The 19,370-nt window shown below is 43.6% G+C and overlaps 1 protein-coding gene across 2 annotated transcripts; it reads right to left on the reverse strand.

Annotated features, from left to right (window-relative positions):
- Positions 1 to 534: 534 nt before the first annotated feature.
- LOC129847470 (growth arrest-specific protein 2-like) lies at positions 535 to 19,370 on the reverse strand. Of its 2 annotated transcripts, XM_055915272.1 has the most exons (3): positions 19,271 to 19,370; positions 7,161 to 7,268; positions 535 to 1,857 (listed from the first exon to the last, which is right to left on the reverse strand). In XM_055915272.1, exons 2-3 carry the CDS (start codon positions 7,173 to 7,175, stop codon positions 1,648 to 1,650), a joined length of 225 nt encoding a protein of 74 aa, XP_055771247.1. In that variant the 5' UTR covers positions 7,176 to 7,268; positions 19,271 to 19,370; the 3' UTR covers positions 535 to 1,647. The 2 variants fall into 2 exon arrangements, with proteins under 2 accessions (XP_055771247.1, XP_055771246.1); XM_055915271.1 differs by lacking the exon at positions 19,271 to 19,370 and having other exon boundaries at positions 7,161 to 7,370.

A 19,370-nucleotide genomic window follows, 5' to 3' on the forward strand; every position in this document is an offset into this window, starting at 1 on the left:
GTCATCATGTGTACTTTTGAACACAACCCTATGGGGTCCTGGTCAAAAGTAGTGCACAGCACTATAGGCTAGAGTGTGTAAAATATACGATTTGTTCTGTGACTGAATAACATTGATGAAGGATAACGACTCCAATTTCTATGCTGTTGTAAAACAGGTTACTTTGTAAATGCGAATAAAAGAGGATTAGATTTGATTGGAGGTTGCTCTGACGGTTGGTTGAATGTCATGTTATAACATGTCTGTTAGTGTGGTTTCGCAAGTCTTCTTGGAACAAGCCAGTGCCAGCCATCACGTTGTAGTTGTGGATGGCCATTTTCAGTACTGTAACATACCAGTAGGTGTCAGTAAAGTAGCAATCAACACGAGTCTTGTCCACCAGCCAGCTCTCTTGCAATTTGCCTGGGGATGAGGTTGAATGGACACAAATCTACGTTATCGTAGACAGACCATACAATACATGTTATCTGGATCAGTCCTATTGCCATTCACAAGAATCAAAAAGAAATATTCTACATTAGATTGTCTCTTTAATCCTCGGAAATAATCTTCTCACAATAATGATGTTAATAGCGTTCCTTAACAAATGATCAAAAGCTTTTAACTTCAAAACAGGAGAGCAGAACTAGCTCGTGAAAAAAAGAGAATCACTCATAATAGACATTACAGAGAAATCCATAATCAGCACCATAATAAACACATATTTAGAAAACAAGGAAAGGAGAAACCCCATGATTGGTGGAACCGTAGGAGGAACATGATTAGTAGAACCGTAGGAAGAACATGATTGGTGGAACCGTAGGAGGAACATGATTGGTGGAACATGTCCAGATTCAGCTTTACCAGTATCCAATCACTATTCAGAATATATCAGTTATTACAGAAGTCATACTATACTTTCACACTATTAAATGAATGAATGACAAAAGTCAAACAAAATACACACAAGGTAACATGAGAAAACATGCTTTTAGAACCAAATATACCAGCCTCAATCCCGGACTAAAAATGATAGTCAAAATGATTGCATAGATTATTCTCAAAGGCTAGAAATCCAAATCAAACCGTCACCGTGACGCTAGTTTGCCGTGACCGCTAGGACAGGAGATATATACCTGCTGGCCACTGTCTGTTCTGTAGCTCAGGTGGGCCGGCTGTGGCTTACATCAACTAGAAGACATACTGTACAAGCAACTGGTTGGAATCTGGTTGGAATGACAGTGTCAGCTGGCTTTGCCCTGTGTCACTGTCATTTCAATCAGTTTTGCTAGTTGGGAAAGGCAAGAGGTCATTTCCTCAGGTCCTCATGAATGTCTTTACTTCTTGTTGTGGTAGTAGGCGGCCATCTTTACTTCTTGTTGCGGTAGTAGGCGGCCATCTTTACTTCTTGTTGCGGTAGTAGGCGGCCATCTTTACTTCTTGTTGTGGTAGTAGGCGGCCTTCTTTACTTCTTGTTGCGGTAGTAGGCGGCCATCTTTACTTCTTGTTGCGGTAGTAGGCGGCCATCTTTACTTCTTGTTGTGGTAGTAGGCGGCCATCTTTACTTCTTGTTGCGGAAGTAGGCCATCACCATCCTCGCCTTGCTCAAACTGATCCCCTTGGTTGAAGCGCCAGTTGACTTCTTGCTGCGGTAGTAGGTGGCCATCTTTACTTCTTGCTGCGGTAGTGTGCGGCCACCACCAAGTAGCTGTCTGGGGTGAGGTCCTTGGTGTTGGGTGACTTGGGGGACATGGGAAAGGTCTTCCCCTCCACTCTGGAGATCTGGAGCATCCGACATGGGTCGTGTTTCAACAGGTAGCTCTCAAAGGTCTCCCAGCCTCCTCCCACACGCACCATCACATGCTTGTTGTGTAGCATCTAGGAGAACAACAAGAAGAAGATTACTATATTGTCCAGTCAGTGTTCACAAACGTTTAAAAAAAAACTCTGGGAAAATCTTTAGCTGACAACGATATTATTTCATGGTGTAGTACAAAGGGGCTATTCAAATCCCAGCCTGGAGGTCCAGAGTACTGCTGGTGTTCTGTTCTACCTGATAATTCATCGCACAGACCCGATGTCCCAGGACTAAATCAGACCTTGATTAGAGGGGGAAGAATGAAAATCACAATGGAAATGTCTTTGAGATGCAGATTTTAATTTGCCTAGTGTAGTAGATGGACATCTCTAGTAATTCACAGCTAATACAATGGCTTTGTTTGATTCCTTTTTCACTAATAAATGACTCCAAAACTAAAAATTCATGTGCTGTGGTTTAACCAAGAAATTGTAATGATGTGGGTTGCATTGTATATAGCAATATTCTGTTAATTTCCTTCACACCTTTTAAATTACAACAACTCTCCTGCCTGCCACCTGCTACCTTCTGTAACGTGGTACTACTGTAAACACTACTCCTGTCTGCTACCTTCTGTAACGTGGTACTACTGTAAACACTACTCCTGCCTGCTACCTTCTGTAACGTGGTACTACTGTAAACACTACTCCTGCCTGCTACCTTCTGTAACGTGGTACTACTGTAAACACTACTCCTGCCTGCTACCTTCTGTAACGTGGTACTACTGTAAACACTACTCCTGCCTGCTACCTTCTGTAACGTGGTACTACTGTAAACACTACTCCTGCCTGCTACCTTCTGTAACGTGGTACTACTGTAAACACTACTCCTGCCTGCTACCTTCTGTAACGTGGTGCTACTGTAAACACTACTCCTGCCTGCTACCGTCTGTAACGTGGTACTACTGTAAACACTACTCCTGCCTGCTACCTTCTGTAACGTGGTGCTACTGTAAACACTACTCCTGCCTGCTACCTGCTACCGTCTAACATGGTACTCCTGTACGTTTCCTGGGTTGGTTACCGTGGCAACATCTACACCACACAAATACATGGCGGGACAGAGAAATAAAAAGGGCGCCATTGCCATATCCACAATACGTTGTGATTCCATTAAACTACATAGCTATCCTGCCATTATCAATCCTACTAATTACATGATAAACAAAAGGAGATCACATTTACAGTAGAATGTCTTTAGAGCACAATCAATCCAAGCAGGAATGAGTGCCTGCAGAAAGCCCCATTTGACAGACAGTGACTTCCTGAATGGAAGTAGCAAGTTAGATTGTGTGTCCCATAGAATTACATATATCGTTTAATAGGATATCTGTGGTATGGCCTGTCCCCCCCTCTCTCTCTCTCTCTCTCTCTCTCTCTCTCTCTCTCTCTCTCCCCCTCTCTCTCTCTCTCTCTCTCTCTCTCTCTCTCTCTCTCTCTCTCTCTCTCTCTCTCTCTCTCTCTCTCTCTCTCTCTCTCTCTCTCTCCTCTCTCTCTCTCTCTCTCTCTCTCTCTCTCTCTCTCTCTCTCTCTCTCTCTCTCTCTCTCTCTCTCTCTCTCTCTCTCTCTCTCTCTCTCTCTCTCTCTCTCTCTCTCTCTCTCTCTCTCTCTCTCTCTCTCTCTCTCTCTCTCTCTCTCTCTCTCTCTCTCAACATCAAACATTTATAAGCCTCTTTAACAGAATCAATCAACAGGCCATTGGCGGGACACTCGTTCCATGAATGTGTGCCCTCTCAGGCATTGTGACTAGGGATATAATGGGCTTTTGGAAACAGAGGCCTTTTCAATTATGTCTCTATTGTGCTGGGAGACAGGGGGACCCCGGCTAGGCCTGTACCCAGGAGAGAGAGAGGAGCCTGGGTGTGAACAGGAGTCCTGGTGGCCGGTTAGCAAAGCATTTTATTGGAGAAGAGAGACAGTGGAAAGAGAGACAGAGAGAGTTGTTTTTTTGGGTATCTGTATTTTACTTTACTATTTATATTTTTGACAACATTTACTTTCACTTCACTACATTCCTAAATATAATAATGTATTAAAAAAACTGAAATACCTTACTTACATAAGTATTCAGACCCTTTGCTAAGAGACTTGAAATTGAGCTCAGGTGCATCCTGTTTCCATTGATCATCCTTGAGATGTCTATACAACTTGATTGGAGTCCACCTGTGGTCAATTGACATAATTTGGAAAGGCACACACCTGTCTATATAAGGTCCCCCAACTAACAGTGTATGTCACAGCAAAAACCATGAGGTTGAAGGCAGGATCGTGTTGAAAGCACAGATCTGGGGAAGGGTACCAAAAAATGTCTGCAGCATTGAAGGTCCCCAAGAACACAGTGCTCTCCATCATTCTTAAATGGAAGAAGTTTGGAACCACCAAGACTCTTCCTAGAGCTGGCCACCCGGCCAAACTGAGAAATCGGGTGCCTGACCAGTGTTATGCATATTGTAGCTTTAAATATATTTTAGCAATTACATTTACTTTTGATACTTAATATAAGTAACATTATAGCTTTAATTTATATTTAAAACCCAAATACTTTAGACTTTTACTCAAGTAGTATTTTACTGGGTGACACCTTGACTTGAGTCATTTTCAAATCAAGGTACCTTTACTTTTACTCAAGTATGATAATTGGAGTACTTTTTCCACCGCCATTTTGCTAGTTGAGAACCAGAGTGAGATGGAGGTTCACACCTTACAGGCAGCCCATGTAGAGAGCATGTACAGCCCATGTAGAGAGCATGTAGAGCCCATGTAGAGAGCATGTACAGCCCATGTAGAGAGCATGTACAGCCCATGTAGAGAGCATGTACAGCCCATGTAGAGAGCATGTACAGCCCATGTAGAGAGCATGTAGAGCCCATGTAGAGAGCATGTAGAGCCCATGTAGAGAGCATGTACAGCCCATGTAGAGAGCATGTACAGCCCATGTAGAGAGCATGTACAGCTCATGTACAGCCCATGTAGAGAGCATGTACAGCCCATGTAGAGAGCATGTACAGCCCATGTAGAGAGCATGTACAGCCCATGTAGAGAGCATGTACAGCCCATGTAGAGAGCATGTACAGCCCATGTAGAGAGCATGTACAGCCCATGTACAGCCCATGTAGAGAGCACACAGCAACAGACGTGTCATTTCATCCAACACTCTAGAGTCCAACAAGCTCATTATTGGAATTGAACAGTCATTGGACAAAGAAGAATCAAGACTCGCCTTTAGTTGTGACTTGTCCTTGGTTGTTCAGCAACCCTCATGGATGGTTGAAAGAAACGTCTATCGTACAAAAGATGTCTGAGTTCCCCCTCTCTGTATGGTAGAAAATCTTTTCTTAAAGATATCTACTTGACAGCAGAGGGCACTATCAGAACAAAATGTTTATTTTAGACCCTGAACACTGGTCCATGTACGTTAAAACCAGGCTAACATACAACCTTTCTCTTATTCTGCATTTGTGATCCTCAAAGAGCTATCCATCCAGAAATGGTGATACTGTGTGCTACCAGCAGGGGTCCTTCTAGAGCGCATTGTCAGCCCTTGTTGACCTACAGTCCAGATCCTCCTTCAACAGCATTTTAAGACATGTGAATCCTGGTTGTAAATCCAAGATCCCAAGAGCACCAAATGCTACTTCACCAATCTGTACTTGTCAATAGACTTCATTCTTGCAAGGCATTTTTTTTTTGCAAGGTCTGTTTGAGTTAGGGGTGGCAGGTAGCTTAGTGGTTAGAGGGTTGGGCCAGTTACCGAAAGGTTGCTGGATCGAATCCCCGAGCTGACAAGGTAAATATCTGTCATTCTGCCCCTGAACAAGACAGTTCCTAGGCTGTTATTGTAAATAAGAATTTGTTCTTTAACTGACTTGCCTTAGTTAAATCAAATAAATAAATAGAACGTTACAGTATACAGTAAGATATTTTGACATAAGAACATTTATATTTTATGTAAACGAGGAAACAATTAATAATAAATACAAATTAGGGCAATAGCTCATTGGCAACAATAACTGCATATGTATTATCGTAAAGTATCTTTGTGTTTTAGAAAAGGGCTATTCCAATCCTATGTATTATTTATCAAGCCTGTTGATCCTGAGGGCTCTCTTTTCCCCCGAACCCCATCAACCCTGGCTGGCCCATAGAGGTAGAAAGAGGAGTCTAGATGGATATAAACCATTTTTCTTTTTAAGCATGGATAATACAAAGAGGAGTTCTCTTTCTATCTCTATGGGCCAGGACACAGACATAGTTGGAATAGCATCACCAGTAAATGAAGGCTCACAGCAGCAGAGGAGCTGCTACCAGCAGAGACAATGGACGTCTGTCATCCACACAGTCAGGCAGTCCAAATATCAACACACTGCAATGTGCACTGTGTGTGTGTGTGTGTGACTGTGTGTGTGACTGTGTGTGTGTGTGTGTGACTGTGTGTGTGTGACTGTGTGTGTGTGACTGTGTGTGTGTGTGACTGTGTGTGTGTGTGTGTGTGTGTGTCTGTGTGTGTGTGACTGTGTGTGTGTCTGTGTGTGTGTGTGAGTGTGTGTGTGTGTGTGACTGTGTGTGTGTGTGTGTGTGTGTGTGTGTGTGTGTGTGTGTGTGTGTGTGTGTGTGTGTGTGTGTGTGTGTGTGTGTGTGTGCGACTCAGTTCACATTGAGATGAGAAACATTATTGTTGTTAAACTGAAAACCTCATATAACTCCAACCTGGATTTTTTTTTTTTAAATCCTGCCAAAAGTGAAAGGTCAATAAACAACAAATTCCTGGTAAAAGTGGGTCAGCCAAAATCCAGACTCATAAAATTCAGACTCATCAAATCCAGACTCATAAAATTCAGACTCATCAAATCTCAGAACAAGAAGGAAAGAGTGGGTTTGCTATGAGGACAGAATTGGCTGTCATTAAACAGCCATCTGTAGTCATCAATGGTCTATGGGTCCCTGAGGACACTGAGGAGCAATGGACCTAAGTAAGTATTTCTGTAGCCGGGCATACAATCCGTATTCATATCTGCCGTATCAATATAATATTCACAGCAATATGAAACACCACAACCCCAGTGTAAATCACTTACAGTACAAGCCAGCCATGTGCAAAATTATTTACACCAGATTTCAACACTTCAGATTTGACCCCACCGAACCCAAAACATTCGGTCAAAGATATTTTGGCAGGCACAGTCCAAGCCCAATTTAAAGTCCAGCTGCTGTTAACTACGTGGCTGAGCCGTGTGCAACTAGAAAAATCATGTTACAAAAACAAGGTGTTTTTTTTGTGTCAGAGAAAGTGCGTTAAAAAGAAGACGAGGAGGTGGCACACACACCCGGATGAAGAGCATCTTCTCTCCGACGCGATAGCGGCCCTGAGCCTGTCTCTCCACACAGAACTTATTGGGACACTTGCAGGGAGGGTCCTCAAAGATATGCTTCACCTGAGACGCACACATGCACAAACAAACATCATTAGATTAGTCCGGAGGTCAATCCAACAACCCTCCACAAAATGCATGTTAATCCTCCTAAATTCCTGGTAATCCTCCTAAATTCCTGGTAATCCTCCTAAATTCCTGGTAAACCTCCTAAATTCCTGGTAATCCTCCTAAATTCCTGGTAAACCTCCTAAATTCCTGGTAATCCTCCTAAATTCCTGGTAATCCTCCTAAATTCCTGGTAATCCTCATACATTCCTGGTAATCCTCATAAATTCCTGGTAATCCTCCTAAATTCCTGGTAATCCTCCTAAATTCCTGGTAATCCTCCTAAATTCCTGGTAAACCTCATACATTCCTGGTAATCCTCATAAATTCCTGGTAATCCTCATAAATTCCTGGTAATCCTCCTAAATTCCTGGTAATCCTCCTAAATTCCTGGTAATCCTCATAAATTCCTGGTAATCCTCATAAATTCCTGGTAATCCTCATAAATTCCTGGCAATCCTCATAAATTCCTGGTAATCCTCCTAAATTCCTGGTAATCCTCATACATTCCTGGTAAACCTCCTAAATTCCTGGTAATCCTCCTAAATTCCTGGTAATCCTCCTAAATTCCTGGTAATCCTCCTAAATTCCTGGTAATCCTGATACATTCCTGGTAATCCTCATACATTCCTGGTAAACCTCATAAATTCCTGGTAATCCTAATAAATTCCTGGTAATCCTCCTAAATTCCTGGTAATCCTCCTAAATTCCTGGTAATCCTCCTAAATTCCTGGTAATCCTCCTAAATTCCTGGTAATCCTCTTAAATTCCTGGCAATCCTATTAAATTCCTGGCAATCCTCAAATTCCTGGTAATCCTCATAAATTCCTGGTAATCCTCATACATTCCTGGTAATCCTCAAATTCCTGGTAATCCTCAAATTCTTGGTAATCCTCCTAAATTCCTGGTAATCCTCCTAAATTCCTGGTAATCCTCCTAAATTCCTGGTAATCCTCCTAAATTCCTGGTAATCCTCATAAATTCCTGGCAATCCTCATAAATTCCTGGTAATCCTCCTAAATTCCTGGTAATCCTCCTAAATTCCTGGTAATCCTGATACATTTCTGGTAATCCTCATAAATTCCTGGTAATCAATCTGTAAATAACATGTAGTATTTGGTAGCATTGCCTTTAAATTGTTTAACTTGGGTCAAACGTTTTGGGTAGCCTTCCACAAGCTTCCCACAATAAGTTGGGTGAATTTTGGCCCATTCCCATTCAGAGCAGGTGTAACTGAGTCAGGTTTGTAGGCCTCCTTGCTCGCACACGCTTTTTCAGTTCTGCCCACAAATTTTCTATGGGATTGAGGTCAGGGCTTTGTGATGGCCACTCCAATACCTTGACTTTATTTTCCTTAAGCCATTTTGCCACAACTTTGGAAGTATGCTTGGAGTCATTGTCCATTTGGAAGACCAATTTGCAGCAGGTAGCCTAGTGGTTAGAGCATTGAACTAGTAACCAAAAGGTTGAAAGATCAAATCCCTGAGCTGACAAGGTGAAAATCTGTCATTCTGCCCCTGAACAAGGCAGTTAACCCCCTGTTCCTAGGCCGTCATTTAAAATAAGAATTTGTTCTTAACTGACTTGCGTAGTTAAATATAGGTAAAATAAAAATGTGTTGACTATCTTTGACAGAGGAATGGGAACACTGATATCAATGAAAAAAAAAAAAAATCAATAAAACTAAAATTTGTGACCAAGCTTTAACTTCCTGACTGATGTCTTGAGATGTTGCTTCAATATATTGACATAAATTTCCATCCTCATGATGCCATCTATTTTGAGAAGTGCACCAGTCCCTCCTGCAGCAAAGCACACCCACAACATGATGCTGCCACCCCCGTGCTTCATGGTTGGGATGGTGTTCTTCGGCTTGCAAGCCTCCCCCTTCTTCCTCCAAACATAATGATGGTCATTATGGCCAAACAGTTCTATTTTTGTATCATCAAACCAGAGGACATTTTTCCAAAAAGTATGATCTTTGTCCCCATGTGCAGTTGCAAGCGGTAGTCTGTCTTTTTTATGGCGGTTTTGGAGCAGTGGCTTCTTCCTTGTTGAGCGGCCTTTCAGGTTATGTCGATATAGGACTCGTTTTACTGTGGATATAGATACTTTTGTACCCGTTTCCTCCAGCATCTTCACAAGATCCTTTACCGTTGTTCTGGGATTGATTTGCACTTTTCGCACCAAAGTACGTTCCTCTCTTGGAGACAGAATGCGTCTCCTTCCTGAGCGGTATGACGGCTGCGTGGTCCCATGGTGTTTATACTTGCGTACTATTGTTTGTACAGATGAACGTGGTACCTTTGGGCGTTTGGAAATTGATCCCAAGGATGAACCAGACTTGTGGAGGTCTACAATTTTTTTTTCTGAGGTCTTGGCTGACGCCTTTTGATTTTCCCATGACGTCAAGCAAAGAGGCACCGAGTTTGAAGGTAGGCCTTGAAATACATCCACAGGTACACCTCTAATTGACTCAAATGATGTCAATTAGCCTATCAGAAGCTTCTAAAGCCATGACATAATTTTCTGGAATTTTCCAAGCTGTTAAAAAAACCACAGTCAATTTAGTGTATGTGAACTTCTGACCCACTGGAATTGCGATACAGTGAATTATAAATGAAATAATCTGTCTGTAAACAAAAATGACCTGTGTCTTGCACAAAGTAGATGTCCTAACCGACTTGCCAAAACTATAGTTTGTTAACAAGAAATTTGTGGAGTGGTTGAAAAACGAGTTTTAATGACTCAATGACTGAGAAAATATGTAATTATGATAGCTAGGTCTATTTAACCTGAATGGATCATTAGTCATGTTAGCTAGCTAGCTTTTTACTCACCGTTTTTGGTCAGCCACAACGCCTTTCCCATTTGTCCAGCAAAAAGTAATTCCATTCAGCGCTGGCTGCACGGTACGCTAGACTTGCTAAACAGCTGCAACAATCCTCATTGACAAGCTTACCTCATCACTTTGACCTTCTGGATTTGGCGGGAGAATTAACGCAGCATCAATAACCTAGCGTTAACAACCCAACCATGCTCTTTGTGAAGAAAGCAACCCAACTGACTGACCCAATACCTGCCACCACCAGTCATCCAAACAACCCTGCATTTTGTGTAGTGTAATGTAGTGCATATGAATATATTTAAGGGGAGAAATACAGGTTAAATATGTAGTCTACACAATTTCCCAATTACTGTTTGCATGGTCAAATAAGGGGCAAATTATATATTTTTTTATTATTGGAAATAGATTGACATGCATGTACAGTTCCAGTCAAACATTTGGACACACCTACTCATTCCAGGGTTTTTCTTTATTTTTACTATATTTCTACATTGTAGAATAATAGTGAAGACATCAACACTATGAAATAACACATATGGAATCATGTAGTAACCAGAAAAGTGTTAAACAAATCAAAGTAACCACTCTTTGCCTTGATGACAATTTTGCACTCTTGGCATTCTCTCAACCAGCTTCACCTGTAATGCTTTTTCTACAATCTTGAAGGAGTTCCCACATATGCTGAGCACTTGTTGGCTGCTTTTCCTTCACCCTGCGGTCCAACTCATCCCAATTAGGTTGAGGTTGGGTGACTGTGGAGGCCAGGTCATCTGATGCAGCACTCCATCACCCTCCTTCTTGGTCAAATATCCGTCACTTCCTCAGTTTCATTCCCATGTCTGCATTGATGTTGTTTTTGTTTCTCTTGTCCAGATGCTGTTCTTGCTTTGTTTTTTATTTTATTTTTATTTTATTTCACCTTTATTTAACCAGGTAGGCTAGTTGAGAACAAGTTCTCATTTGCAACTGCGACCTGGCCAAGATAAAGCATAGCAGTGTGAACAGACAACAACACAGAGTTACACATGGAGTAAACAATAGACAAGTCAATAACATGGTAGAAAAAAGAGAATCTATATACAATGTGTGCAAAAGGCATGAGGTAGGCAATAAATCGAATAATTACAATTTAGCAGATTAACACTGGAGTGATAAATCATCAGATGATCATGTGCAAGAAGAGATACTGGTGTGCAAAAGAGCAGAAAAGTAAATAAATAAAAGCAGTATGGGGGTGAGGTAGGTAAATTGGGTGGGTAGTTTACAGATGGACTATGTACAGCTGCAGCGATCGGTTAGCTGCTCGGATAGCAGATTTTTAAAGTTGTTGAGGGAGATAAAAGTCTCCAACTTCAGAGATTTTTGCAATTCGTTCCAGTCGCAGGCAGCAGAGAACTGGAAGGAAAGGCGTCCAAATGAGGTTTTGGCTTTAGGGATGATCAGTGAGATACACCTGCTGGAGCGCGTGCTACGGGTGGGTGTAGCCATCGTGACCAGTGAACTGAGATAAGGCGGCACTTTACCTAGCATAGCCTTGTAGATGACCTGGAGCCAGTGGGTCTGACGACGAACATGTAGCGAGGGCCAGCCGACTAGGGCATACAGGTCGCAGTGGTGGGTCGTATAAGGTGCTTTAGTAACAAAACGGATGGCACTGTGATAAACTGCATCCAGTTTGCTGAGTAGAGTATTGGAAGCTATTTTGTAGATGACATCGCCGAAGTCGAGGATCGGTAGGATAGTCAGTTTTACTAGGGTAAGTTTGGCGGCGTGAGTGAAGGAGGCTTTGTTCCGGAATAGAAAGCCGACTCTAGATTTGATTTTGGATTGGAGATGTTTGATATGAGTCTGGAAGGAGAGTTTGCAGTCTAGCCACACACCTAGGTACTTATAGATGTCCACATATTCTAGGTCGGAACCGTCCAGGGTGGTGATGCTAGTTGGGCGTGCGGGTGCAGGCAGCGAGCGGTTGAAAAGCATGCATTTGGTTTTACTAGCGTTTAAGAGCAGTTGGAGGCCACGGAAGGAGTGTTGTATGGCATTGAAGCTCGTTTGGAGGTTAGATAGCACAGTGTCCAGGGAAGGGCCGGAAGTATACAGAATGGTGTCGTCTGCGTAGAGGTGGATCAGGGAATCGCCCGCAGCAAGAGCAACATCATTGATGTATACAGAGAAAAGAGTCGGCCCGAGAATTGAACCCTGTGGTACCCCCATAGAGACTGCCAGAGGACCGGACAACATGCCCTCCGATTTGACACACTGAACTCTGTCTGCAAAGTAGTTGGTGAACCAGGCAAGGCAGTCATTAGAAAAACCGAGGCTATTGAGTCTGCCGATAAGAATATGGTGATTGACAGAGTCGAAAGCCTTGGCCAGGTCGATGAAGACGGCTGCACAGTAATGTCTTTTATCGATGGCGGTTATGATATCGTTTAGTACCTTGAGCGTGGCTGAGGTGCACCCGTGACCGGCTCGGAAACCGGATTGCACAGCGGAGAAGGTACGGTGGGATTCGAGATGGTCAGTGATCTGTTTGTTGACTTGGCTTTCGAAGACCTTAGCTAGGCAGGGCAGGATGGATATAGGTCTGTAACAGTTTGGGTCCAGGGTGTCTCCCCCTTTGAAGAGGGGGATGACAGCGGCAGCTTTCCAATCCTTGGGGATCTCAGATGATACGAAGGGGAGGTTGAACAGGCTGGTAATAGGGGGTGCGACAATGGCGGCGGACAGTTTCAGAAATAGGGGGTCCAGATTGTCAAGCCCAGCTGATTTGTATGGGTCCAGGTTTTCCAGCTCTTTCAGAACATCTGCTATCTGGATATGGGTAAAGGAGAAGCTGGGGAGGCTTGGGCGAGTAGCAGCGGGGGGGGCGGGGCTGTTGGCCAAGGTTGGAGTCGCCAGGTGGAAGGCTTGGCCAGCCATTGAGAAATGTTTGTTGAAGTTTTCGATTATCACGGACTTATCAGTGGTGACCGTGTTATCTAGCCTCAGTGCAGTGGGCAGCTGGGAGGAGGTGCTCTTGTTTTCCATGGACTTTACAGTATCCCAGAACTTTTTGGAGTTAGAGCTACAGGATGCAAATTTCTGCTTGAAAAAGCTGGCCTTTGCTTTCCTGACTGACTGCGTGTATTGGTTCCTGACTTCCCTGAACAGTTGCATATCACGGGGGCTCTTCGATGCTATTGCAGTTCGCCACAGGATGTTTTTGTGCTGGTCGAGGGCAGTCAGGTCTGGAGTGAACCAAGGGCTATATCTGTTCTTGGTTCTGCATTTTTTGAACGGAGCATGCTTGTCTAATATGGTGAGGAAGTAACTTTTAAAGAATGACCAGGCATCCTCAACTGACGGGATGAGGTCAATATCCTTCCAGGGTACCCGGGCCAGGTCGATTAGAAAGGCCTGCTCGCAGAAGTGTTTCAGGGAGCGTTTGACAGTGATGAGGGGTGGTCGTTTGACCGTGGACCCGTGGCGGATACAGGCAATGAGGCAGTGATCGCTGAGATCTTGATTGAAGACAGCAGAGGTGTATTTGGAGGGCAAGTTGGTCAGGATAATGTCTATTAGGGTGCCCATGTTTACGGATTTAGGGTTGTACCTGGTGGGTTCCTTGATGATTTGTGTGAGATTGAGGGCATCAAGCTTAGATTGTAGGACTGCCGGGGTGTTAAGCATATCCCAGTTTAGGTCACCTAACAGAACAAACTCTGAAGCTAGATGGGGAGCGATCAATTCACAGATGGTGTCCAGGGCACAGCTGGGAGCTGAGGGGGGTCGGTAGCAGGCGGCAACAGTGAGAGACTTATTTCTGGAGAGATTAATTTTTAAAATTAGAAGTTCGAACTGTTTGGGCATAGACTTGGAAAGTATGACAGAACTTTGCAGGCTATCTCTGCAGTAGATTGCAACTCCTCCCCCTTTGGCAGTTCTATCTTGACGGAAAGTGTTATAGTTGGGTATGGAAATCTCAGAGTTTTTGGTGGCCTTCCTAAGCCAGGATTCAGACACGGCAAGGACATCAGGGTTGGCAGAGTGTGCTAAAGCGGTGAGTAAGGCAAACTTAGGGAGGAGGCTTCTGATGTTGACATGCATGAGGCCAAGGCTTTTTCGATCACAGAAGTCAACAAATGAGGGTGACTGGGGACATGCAGGGCCTGGGTTTACCTCCACATCACCCGAGGAACAGAGTAGTAGTAGGATGAGGGTGCGGCTAAAGGCTATCAAAACTGGTCGCCTAGAGCGTTGGGGACAAGGAATAAAAGGAGCAGATTTATGGGCGTGGTAGAATAGATTCTGGGCATAATGTGCAGACCAGGGTATGGTGGGGCACGGGTACAGCGGAGGCAAGCCCAGGCACTGGGTGATGATAAGAGAGGTTGTATCTCTGGACATGCTGGTCTCAATGGGTGAGGTCACCGCATGTGTGGGGGGTGGGACAAAGGAGGTATCAGAGGTACGGAGAGTGGAACTACGGGGTCCATTGCAAACCAAAACAATGATAACTAGCCTGAACAACAGTATGCAAGGCATATTGATATTTGAGAGAGACATACAATAAGGCATAAAGTGATTGCAGGTCATGATTGGGAGAGCTAGCTAAAACAGCAGGTGAGATAACAGCAGCTAGTCAGCTAACACAGCAACAGAAGGTAAAAATGGCGACGACTGGGCAGAGAGGGTCGGATTAACTACACACAGATCCTGAGTTAAGGCACAGAGCCGACAGATAAAACACAAATAAACAGAATGGAGTACCGTGAATTAATGGACAGTCAAGCAGGCATCAGCTATGTAGCCAAGTGATCATAGTGTCCAGGGGGCAGCCGTAGATGGAGTAGTGAGGCCTCCACTAAGCTAGCACGCGTTTAAAGTTAGTAGCCCGGGGGGGTGGTCTGCTCAGACGGAGGGGGTCTGCTCAGACGGAGGCCGGTTGAGGGCACCGGTTGAGGGCACGTCTGCAAACCAGACGTGGTCGTGTCGACAGAGAATCCAAGCCGGATAGCGATGGCGAAAGAGAGGTTGTGAATTGTAGAATTGTGTTTGCTAACTGGTGCTAGCTTCCTGGCTGCGCTAGCTGCAAGATAAGCTAGCAGTTAGCAGACCGGGGCAGGCAAGTTAGCCTTTGGGGGACGTCGCGATGGGGGGGAAGTCTGTTTTTGCCTCTTCGTGCGGTGACGTCGATAGACCAGTCGTGGAATTAGCAGGGTTCCAGGTAGCGCTAGGTAGCTAACAGGCCTAGTAGGTTAGCAGAATGGGCCTTCAGCGGGCGTCACGCCTGAGGGGCCTGTTGGAGTCCCCGGGCAGATTATGTCGGTATTCCAGTCATAGAGGATAGGCGGGGTTCCGTGCTCCGTACCGGCAGTAAATGGGTCCGGGTCTTGTAGCCCAGGAGTGGGCTTCAGTGGTAGCACAGGAGCCCTAGCCGATTAGCTTCAGGCTAATTGGTGCCTGCTCCGGTGCCTGCTCCGGGATGGAAACGCTAGCCAGGAGTGGTCACCCGGGATTGTGGTTAGCTAGTTGCGAAGATCCAGATGAAAATGTTCAGAGTTTGCGGTAGGAATCCGGGGATATGGAGAGAAATAGGTCCGTTATGCTCTGGTTTTAGTCACGTTGTTCGAACTAGCGAGAGCTTTCCGAGCTAAAGGTTAGCTGATGACCGCTAGAAATGGTTTGCTAACTGATAGCTGGTAGGCAGTTAGCTGGCTATCTTCAGTAGATGGATTCCAGATCAGAAGTAAATAGAAATACTTTAGAAAAAAGCAGATCCACGCCACATTGGGTGAGGCGGGTTGCAGGAGAGTATTTAGAAGTTGAGGTTTAAGAAAGTATTTTTAAAAGATATGCGAAGAAAAATATGTAAAAAGATATATACAAGGGACACGGGACACGACAGGACAAAGACGTCTACACTGCTACGCCGTCTTGGAAGAACGTGTCTATTATTTACTAAATCAGCACCTTGTACTTGCATCCCATCTCCCAGCGTCTGTAGTTACTGAACTGTTACACTTACACAGTCTGGAGGTGTGTTGGGTCATTGTCCTGTTGAAAAACAAATGATAGTCCCACTAAGCGTAAACCATATGGGATGGCGTATCGCTACACGTGCAGAGATCATCCGTACACCCTCTATGCGTCTCACAAAGACATGTTGTTTGGAACCAAAAATCTCACATTTGGATTTATCAGACCAAAGGACAGATTTCCACCGCTCTAATGTCCATTACTCGTGTTTCTTGGCTCAATCTAGTCTTCTTATTGGTGTCCTTTAGTAGTGGTTTCTTTGCAGCAATTTGACCATGAAGGCCTGATTCATGCAGTCTCCTCTGAACAGTTGATGTTGAGATGTGTCTGTTACTTGAATTCTGTGAAGCATTTATTTGGGCTGCAATTTCAGAGGTGCAGTTAACTTTAATGAAATTATTCTCTGCAGCAGAGTTATCTCTGGGTCTTCCTTTCCTGTGGCGGTCCTCATGAGAGACAGTTTCATCATAGCACTTGATGGTTTTTGCGACTGTACAAATTTTCCAGATTGACTGACCTTCATGTCTTAAAGTAATGATGGACTGTCGTTTCTCTTTGCTTATTTGAACTTTTCTTGACATAATATGGACTTGGTCTCTTACCAAAAAGGGCTAGCTTCTGTACACCACCCCTACCTTGTCACAACACAACTGATTGGCTCAAACACATTAAGAAGGAAAGAAATTCCACAAATTAACTTTTAAGAAGGCACACCTGTTAATTGGAATGCATTCCAGGTGACTCCCTCATGAAGTTGGTTAAGAGAATGCTGAGTGTGCAAAGCTGTCATCAAGGCAAAGGGTGGCTATTTAGAAGAATCTCAAATCTAAAATATATTTTGATGTGTTTAACACTTTTTTTGGTTACGACATAATTCCATTTGTGGGATTTCATAGTGTTGATGTCTTCACTAATATTCTACAATGTAGAAAACAAGAGAAACACATGAATGAGTAGGTGTGTCCAAACTTTTGACTGGTACTGTATATTATTAGGCTAGTGCGTAAAATGTCAAATTCATAGCATGGCGCTCCATTGTGCCTCCGGAATAATTTATGATCATAGAAATTATAGCGGTTGTAATCTAATTCATGAGAAATGGAAACGTGTTGACTCTACCGAGAGTCGCTTCGCTTTATTAGGAAAATGTATGTCAGACAAACAAGGCTATCCCCGTGCCAATGAACCATAGGCGGAAATCCCAGGGGGGATGGGGGGGACACGACCCCCCCATCCTGGGGAAAATATGATTTGTTCCCCCCAATATATCACTGTAAACATAACTATGTAATTTCAATAATATTAATAATACGCAATGAAAGCACTTGTACTGATTATAGACACTTAATAGCGCGTTTTTAAATTTCACAAGATTGCGACCCCCCCGCCCTTTGCCTCACAATGGTTTGATCCACTGCCAGTTCTTTAGCTGGCAAGGTAATAGAGGGCTCGTATCTACTGTCCGAAAGGCACTCAATGTACGTAACTGACGTGAGGTAATCCAGTCAATCGCGCTTTAGCAATGTATATATTTTTTTCATGTTGCAGGGTTCACACACTAGCTGAATTTGCAGAGCTAGCGCGCAAACTAAAGCAAACATTAACTATCAAGCTAGCTAGTACCTATTCCATTTATGTGGCGTCGTCAAAGATGGAATATTTGCTATCGTCAGTTTATTCCAAGATTAGCATGCAGCTGTAGTGCTTCAAAGTCCGTGTGATAAGGTTAGCGATAAACTGAAGTCCAAACTGAACAAAACTACACTCTCTTATACCATTGTCTTAAATATATTTAATGGTCTCGTTGCAAAAGCTAAATTGTCGCTAGTGAATTTTTTATTTTTTTCACCTTTAACCAGGTAGCAAAGATTATAGCAAACACCACAGAAACGGAATTGGTGCTCGCTAGCTTTGCAAATTCAGCTATTGTTGGAAGCCTGCCAATATGAAACAAACTATGTTAAAATTTCAAAACGTTGCAGCATGTGTTGTGTAAATGTGTGTGTGCAGCTAGACCGGTCAGCCAGCCAGCCAGGTAGAAAAATGTCAGAAAAAAGTAAAAAGACGGACATCAGAGTATTTTTCAGTACACCAAAACGCAAAGTAAGAACTCTAGTAGCCTAATATCTCAAAGACCAGTTGATAAAATGTTCATAAGAAAGAAGTGAAATGCTAATGGAAATATTTCACAATGATGTCATTAGGCAGAGCAGGCAACAGATGGCACACAGACAGCAGAGCTGGGGACAGATATGCAGGGACAGACTGGCAGAGACAGGGAGTCTCAGGTAAGTTTGTTGAGTCTTTGTTTGGCAACATTATGAAAGGTTCTCAATTTTTTTGATTTGTAAAATAGGGACATAATTGGAAAATGCCATGAATACCCCCACTCTCAATTTAAACTGGTGACTGAACCAAGATTTGTTTAAGGCAATGGTATTGCTGTTGTGATTAATTGTGTAGTTTTGGGTACCGGTAGTTAGGAGTACAGCAAACACCTTATTTCTTTTCTAGGAGACAGACTGTGAGTCAGTGAGGGTGGTGAAAGGGAAAGAGCCAAGGAGAGAGACTTGAGGACAGTGTCACAGCCACGGCAGGACCAGGTGTCACCCTTGTTGCCAGCAGCACCAGTATAGGGGACAGTGGCACAGCATCGTCCAGTTACCTCAGTGATGACACAAAACCATATCAGCCACACCCACAATTTATAGAACCGCAAACTCTTGCAAACGTTTCAAGAGAGAGGAACACTGCACTGATAAGGAACATTGCTATAACTATTATTATTAGTAGTATTATAATGATTTAAACAAGTTGGGACAACCCTTCAGTTAACTACTGTACCTAACAATTATCCAGTAGTAGTGATTATGGTCCCTCAATATACATTTAACATATTACAACATAGTCTATGTGTTACAGCACTACTTTTGGTGTCCCCCTCAGGAATTGCTCCTGAGAAAATTTCATGTAATTGTCCCCTCCAAGGTTGATATCAGATTTTCGCCCCTGCAATGAACGGAAGATAACCCCTTTATAATTATTCCAAAAAGAAAGTCTTTAAAAGTGAAGTTGGTGGTAGCCCTACCTGTCTGCGTTGAGGAGAGTTCGAGTCCGGGATCCACCGAATGAAACGGAATTTGAGTATTCATGGTGCGATTCCGGTAGCCTAACCTCGAAGAAACTAT

This window comes from Salvelinus fontinalis, unplaced genomic scaffold (genome assembly GCF_029448725.1).
Source record: "Salvelinus fontinalis isolate EN_2023a unplaced genomic scaffold, ASM2944872v1 scaffold_0859, whole genome shotgun sequence".
Lineage (NCBI taxonomy): Eukaryota > Metazoa > Chordata > Actinopteri > Salmoniformes > Salmonidae > Salvelinus > Salvelinus fontinalis.